Raw genomic sequence first — 7,232 nt, forward strand, 5'->3', positions numbered from 1 at the left:
AGATTGTCTCTGTGTACAAGCATTTTATACTCACACTAGTGTTGGGAGGTCACAGAATTGACAACTGCACCACGAAATTGCAAATGTATTCAGGGTTTCCACGGGTCATGAAATTTCTAGAATATCATGGAATTTGGGAAAGTCTATTCCAGACATAGAAAGTCAGGGAATTTTATCATTTTTGGGGAAAATTATGTTGTAGTAGTACAAGAAATACATTAACACAATATTTCCACGCAGAATTGGTGTATATCTGGTTATTAGCTTTATTACTTGCATGAGTAGACCAACTTTAGTCAATGCCCATTTATTCATGAAAAGTAAAAGATTATTGAATGCTACACAGCTGCTCTGAAATCATTGGTCGGTATATGTACCATTCATTATATAGTAAGTCATGCAAATTCAGGTTTTTGGTTAAAAAAAGTCAGGGAATTTTACAACTGTCTTAGAGTGGGAAGCCTGGGTATCATAAAACAGTGTGCTTCTCTATTATTCACATTAGTTAACGCCTCTTTGGTGGCTAAACATTTTGCTAAATATAATAATATTTATTGAGATAATTTCACCATTTCTATTGTGCCTTTGCACTGTCATCATTGGCAGTCCTAAAATCTTGCATCAACATGTATATGCATTATTATTAAAAAACTATATAAATGTAAATATGAACAATATTATCTGTACTGTAGTGTACCATACTAATTGCAGTGATTCATGAATAACACAAAAACATATATTAAACATCTTTTATTTTGTAGAGTTATATTTGTGTGGAGTGTTTTTTTTCTTCATATCTGTTGCTGGGTTAACACTGGATAAGGCACGTTTTGAATCTGTATGCCACCGTCTTTCCATATTAACTTGACTTGGAAGGCTTTACAATGACAGAGCTTCCAGTGACGAGGGTGGAGTGAAACTCAACCATGAAGCTGTTCTTCAGCCTGTGCAGGAAGTGCACGTATCTGACCCCAGGGCCGTAGCCTGAGAAGACGTGGGAAACCTGCAAAAAGTAGACAAACACACACGAGTGTGACATTTCAATTTCCATCCTGGGCTCGTTCAATCTGGCCCCCTAATCATCTCCCAGTGTAACTGGCTCATTCATTCGCCAAGCTGGAGTGTGGTGAGCGTTCTGGTGCATAATGGCTGCCGTGCATCACTGAGGGGGCTGCTACACACTGGAGGTTATTGAGGTTCCTCCTTCACTGTAAAGTGCTATATAAATGCAAGTGTTACAACACTCAAACGTGACTATGTAATAGTGATACTCTTTGTTTTCATAAAAATGTGTCTGTGCTGTGCTAAACATTCTCAGAATCACATTTTTCTCTGTGTGCTAGTATGTGTGAGTGTGATCCTCCGTATAGTTTGCGTGACCCCTAAAGGTGATGATACATGGATCAACTGTTTTCAGCAATGTTGCTAGGCAACCACATAACCAGTTTCATTTATTCTGATTAGATAATCATGACGATTTGCCTACTGATGACTAAAGTATTCCAGAAAATAAATTGTTGCCCAATACCAATGGGAACATGCCAGAACCACCACAATGAAGAACATTTCCCAGTAACATTGGGCAAAAAGTTGACCCATGTGTCATCAGCTTAATGCCCTTACATGTTCCCCATGCATCTCACCTGTTTCCAGTTGTGGGAGTAATTCTCCAGGTCCTCCCGGGGATTGCTGGTGAACTCCTTGATGACCGTCTGTCCATCGCTTCCGAGCAGCCTCACCTGAAGCTGGTAGATGGACTCATGGATCTGACTCTCCTCATACCTGTAAAAAGGTAGTCGACACACCGAAGTTAAACTTAAGGGGCCCTAATTTATTTGGCGGGCAGTGTGAAGTCTGTCAGCAAGATAGTCACACATGAACTACAGCTATCATATGGCATATGGGAGCATTGGGTTGACTCATCAATGTTTGCGCTTCAGTGTCTTGTCCATGGTGTTAAAGTACAGTAGCAAATTGATTTTATTACTTTAGGTTTAGATAGACTTACGACTTTGCACTTAACCCATCAAATGAATTAGGGACAAAGGACTTGTTGATTACTGCAGTGTCTGATCAACCATCTACTGCTTGAGTTCATCATTATATAAAACAATACTTTGTTTGTTATATCTTTTCACCATCTAGAGATGTATGACAATTTCTGTTAGTAACTGTTTTGCCAACATGACATTTCTCCAGTAAATATTTCTATCATATTACTTTACAACACTTGGGTAAGATGTACAGTTGCATCAGATGTCCTGAAACATGAGTGTCTTAACTATTGGTTATGTCTTGTAATTCTTGTGCAAACTTGTGTTCAGTGGTTTGCGTGGTAGACTGATGATTTGTAATATTAAGTCCACAAAGTTCTCTTTTCCCCTTTTACAGGCATTGCCACACTGTGCCAGCTGTATGAAACCTGTCCTATCACACTTCCGCTATGACTTTTCTTCAGCGAAATAACATTCGCACCAAAGTGGTGATGTGAATTAAACTCGTAATTTGCATGAATTACCGTAATTTCCTGACTATTAACTGAGGTTTATACATTGATTTTGCTAAATGTCTTCAGCTATGATGTTAATACACAGGGGCAGGCTATACATGGGAATGTATTTCTTTTCATCAGTCTTCATGAATAAAGCACGATCTGAAAGCACGATCGGGAACTGCAGTTTATACATGGGTGCAGTTACTGTAATTAATGATGTTGTTTTTTGTTCTTTGCATACAACACTGCCCTGAGGTTTATACAATGCTGCTAATACATGAAACATTCCTGTACTTATTCATTGAGCACTTACTAGAGACAAAACAACGCTTCTCCTCTCTCTCCCCTTTCTACATCACATACATCAGTGATAATGAATGACATCTTGGATCCCAATTTTGACAGTTGTCAAGGTTTGCTGAGAAATGCAGACGGGAGATATGTCCCTTTAATTCTGACTGTTCAACGAACCTGGCAGAAGCCTGAAGTGACTGATATCCACACCAATTAAAAAGTGAACATTAAAATGAACTTGTACAAAAAAAGGTGCCATTGTAGTGTAACACTCACTCACCAGTCATCAATTGCAATAGCTGGTTGGAAGTCATCAAGCAGTTCTGGCCATAATCCCTCAGCTAGGAGATCCACACGCTGCTCCATAGTGAGCCAGCTAAGGAACAAAGACAGGAGATTGTATTATTTACCATAAAAAATATTATAATTATCAATAGCATTCAGTCTATGGTGTGACATATTGCTTTAATCCACCATTTTAAGATTTGAAATGAGCAGATCCTCACCCTTCTTATCAAGGGTAATCCTCCTGAATAATATGTGATTTTTACATTTAAATTATCAATATTATGAAAGCCTTTTTAAGACTTACTAAGAATTTTTCATTAAGAGTAGCCTAAATAGAGAACAGACACATATGAACACTTAAACATCTGATATACCATGCAAAATATTATTATGAATAACATACAGTCAATGTTGTGACATATTGCTTGAATCTACCATTAAGATAGACTTAACCATCTCATTATTAACATGTTATAAAAGCTGCTGTGTTTTGATGACATATTGAGTGTGATGTTAGTTGGCACACTTATATTGTCACTTGAAAAGATGTAACCTGACACTGCAATATTATTGAAAATAGTAGAGGTAGATGTTATGTGAACTTGATACCAACATATATCAACAGATGACATCTTCCAATGGTTGTGCTGATCAGTGATGGAAAGCATATCATGAAAGACAGAAAAAAACCAAAATAACAAAATCCCGTTTTCTATTAAGAGGCTGTCTAGGTTTGGAAACATGAACAGTTCAGAAGTTTTTACAGCCTGGTTAGCACTCAGACCTTCTCAGTTGGAATTGAGAGTAGGTCTGGACAAGGTTCATTGACTTACGACTTCCAGCAGCGGCGTAACTAATCTTGTAAACAAAGGTTTTAAATGCAGTTGTTTATTCAATTCCAAAGAAATACAAGTCCATGCTAGATTAGCTATTGTACTTGCGTTCCCATGTTTTAGGGACATTAGAAATGGGCTTTGGTGGCCTCTTGTCCAGACGGACCTGCAGAGCTAATCACAAATTTGCAAAAGTTTCGTATGGGTATTCCCAGCCAATTTTACGTATGGGTTGAAACGGTGTTGTGATTGTGTGTGTGTGTGTGTGTGTGTGTGTGTGTATGAGAGTGAGAGTTTATGGGTCTATATACCTACCTGAACTGGGGAAGATAGCAAACTACAGCGCCTGGAGGTATGTTCGCATCTTCAGAGAACATCTCCCCTCTACTTTTGGTCCATCCCGAATAATCACCTGAGACACACAAACATCACATGTAGAAAGCTTTCCCTCCCCTATAATGTGTCCCTTGGAAAAATGGGCTTTCATTGTAATTCATCAAGTCTGCGTGGATAGGCCTAGCCAAGGCCTACTGTAAATGTACATTTATTTAAATTGGCTATAGGCTAGGCCACAACAAGCAGACCAGTTGAGATGTTTACATTTTTCATTTATAACAACCTTTGTAAATCCATGACGGTCATTTTTTTCATAAAGGAGACTGTTTTAAGCGGACTTACACTTTAAGGTCCACCACTACATAGCCTACCTTTGGGTTCAGCGGGTGGAGGTGCGTTGCTGTAGTCTGGCGGGACCTCTGACAGTTCAGGCTCCGGCGGTGGTTCATGGTGAGTCACGCCTACAGGTTCACACAAACGAACATCACGTTACCAAATCAACTGTCAAAACAAATAGAGATCTTGCGAAACGTTCAAGCCTGTAACTGTAGTGAGACAAATTAAATGACAAATTTGACCTAATTACAAAAGAAATGCGACATGCAAATTGCATTTGAAATTAAACTTTGGGGTTAGCGTTTTTGACAGATAGGCTACAGTCATGGTCACACACGCTTGGCACAGTCACAGGCGTGAATCAGCCAATTGGAATCTGTGTTGTCTTCCACCTTCCCGGAAGCGTATGCGTAAACATTAAAACTTCGTTCTAAATTATTGAAAGAAATGGACACAACGGTTGCTAGTTAAAAAGGAGTTAGACAACACAAGTAGCCCCCAAGTATGCCAGATACAAGCTTAACCGACAACAACAACAGCCTTCAGTGAGTTAGTCACCAAATAGTGGTAGATGAAGTCGAACATTAGCCTACCATGAGGAGCAGGATTCTTCAGTAAATTTCGTCCTAGGGGTTTCTTTTCATAGACCAACTTCCAGTCAACACTATCAGGCATCGAAATTCCGTTGGACTTCAGATGATACTCATTTTCGCATTTCTCCTTCCAGTCCGCCATTGTGCCTCCGACTGTAATGCCTGTAAGTGAGACCAGGAAGGGTATCATCATGCTTTTACAATCCCTGCCCCACCCCGAAAGTGATTAGTGGGCGACCGATCATCATAAAAGTGTGAATGAAATAATGTAGCCAAGGCTGCATGAAAGACCTTTGCGTAATGACTAGGTTAGTTAGAATAAGTTTAGATAATGACATGTAGGCTATTTGCTATTTTTTAACAGAAAAGAAAAATAATAGGCTACATACTTTCCATTCAGTAAAAGGCCTAGCCTATTTAATAGTAAAACCTATTTTGTTGCAGGCCATCAGATGTAATATAGGCGAATGCCAACATTCAGTTGACATGAAATAGAGAAGCCAAGCAAGCAATGCATCAACATAGTATGTTTTGTGCTACTTCTGGCTATAACAACGTTTCAGGCTACATATCCTAAAAAAAAAAAAACAGAAGTGAATCTAGAGGCAAAGCTTTTAAGCTGGCTGACTTGCATTGTGGTAATAAGCTATAGGCCTAGGAGGACATTTTATTTAGGCCTACATATAGCATACAATGTGCTAAGAAGTATTTCAATCAAAAGCTACCTATTCATTATTTGCATGCAGTTTAATTACATAGGCAAATATGTTTGATATGAGGGTCTCAAGGGGAGCATTTACAGAGATTGGCTTTACTCAACCTGGAGCCTACTATATACCTTTGGAATATTAGCCTACTTTTCCCATTTATTGTGAGATAAAAGCCCTTTTCACAATGTAGAATGTATTGCTACGTTCATTATCAATAGCATTCAGTCTATGGTGTGACATATTGCTTAAATCCACCCTTTTAAGAAATGAGCAGATCCTCACCTTTCTTATCAAGGGTAATCCTCCTGAATAATATGTGATTTTTACATTTAAATGATCAATATTATGAAAGCCTTTTTAAGACTTATTAAGATTTTTTCATTAAGAGTAGCCTAAATAGAGAACAGACACATATGAACACTTAAACATCTTATATATATCAACAGATGGCACCTTCCAATGGTTGTGCTGATCAGTGATGGAAAGCATATCATGAAAGACAGAAAAAAAACAAAATAACAAAATCCAGTTTTCTATTAAGAGGCTGTCTAGGTTTGGAAACATTCAGTTCAGTGAACAGCTAATCTAGTATGGACTATTGATAAAATCCCTTTTCACAATGTAGAATGTATTGCTACACAAGCAAAAGATAAGGTTGTCACATGCACAATGTGTTAAAGGCAGACTTAGAGCAGAAACAGGCCAAAGTCCCTCTCTAGTCATACCTGGAGACCATGAACATACATAGGCTACATATGGGGCGTGTGGATGGATGTGTGCTTTCATGTAATGTAAACATAGCAACCACTAGGCCTCTAGAGAGTAAGATAACAGCATGACTGGTCAGGTTGTAAAGATTTACTGGTTACATAAAGACCATACATAAAAGGCAAGTTTCTATGATTTGGTCCAGAATTGACAATAAATACCCAACAGCTCAACTACGGCACTCTGGTGATATTTTCACATTCAGCCAAAAGGTTTACCTCAGTATCAGTTTACCTTGTACTGAAGCTAGAAACTAGAGAGATTTGTACAACTGCTCAAGTGGCCTAGTCTATTGAATCTGTTCTCTTTGCCCAGATATACCATAATCCTCATCAGACCGCTTGAGTTTGTAATGCAATGATTATTCCAATGTAACAAATCTGCTAGGTGTGAGTCTCCTGTGTCTTGGTTATGAATAAAATAAGATATTTTCAGAAGTGATGTCTATGAAAGCAAGATCTCTGGTTCCATTGGGCTAAACTTTGAGTGATAAAGTATCTTTGTCTAAACTGCATCACTGAGCTGAATAGTTGTTTAGAATACTGATGAATTATTAGGGTCATTGTTGAGTCATAATATG

At 38.4% G+C, this 7,232-nt stretch overlaps 1 protein-coding gene across 1 annotated transcript; it reads right to left on the reverse strand.

Moving 5' to 3' along the window:
* Window positions 1-735: 735 nt before the first annotated feature.
* Window positions 736-5,385, reverse strand: nccrp1 (P1, F-box associated domain containing). The gene is made up of 6 exons (XM_048238169.1): window positions 5,175-5,385; window positions 4,617-4,706; window positions 4,225-4,321; window positions 3,069-3,164; window positions 1,644-1,782; window positions 736-1,003 (listed from the first exon to the last, which is right to left on the reverse strand). Exons 1-6 carry the CDS (start codon window positions 5,365-5,367, stop codon window positions 860-862), a joined length of 759 nt encoding a protein of 252 aa, XP_048094126.1. The 5' UTR covers window positions 5,368-5,385; the 3' UTR covers window positions 736-859.
* Window positions 5,386-7,232: the final 1,847 nt, after the last annotated feature.

Source organism: Alosa alosa, chromosome 2, assembly GCF_017589495.1.
Source record: "Alosa alosa isolate M-15738 ecotype Scorff River chromosome 2, AALO_Geno_1.1, whole genome shotgun sequence".
NCBI lineage: Eukaryota > Metazoa > Chordata > Actinopteri > Clupeiformes > Clupeidae > Alosa > Alosa alosa.

What these genes read in the sequence shown, in the direction of transcription:
- nccrp1 (XM_048238169.1), bottom strand. Translation starts at nt 5,367, where the DNA reads ATGATGATACCCTTCCTGGTCTCACTTACAGGCATTACAGTCGGAGGC. An exon ending in TCCACCCGCTGAACCCAAAG is followed by an intron (nt 4,322 to 4,616) that starts GTAGGCTATGTA and finishes TGTGTGTCTCAG; the next exon opens with GTGATTATTCGGGATGGACC. An exon ending in TGCTATCTTCCCCAGTTCAG is followed by an intron (nt 3,165 to 4,224) that starts GTAGGTATATAG and finishes TTTGTTCCTTAG; the next exon opens with CTGGCTCACTATGGAGCAGC.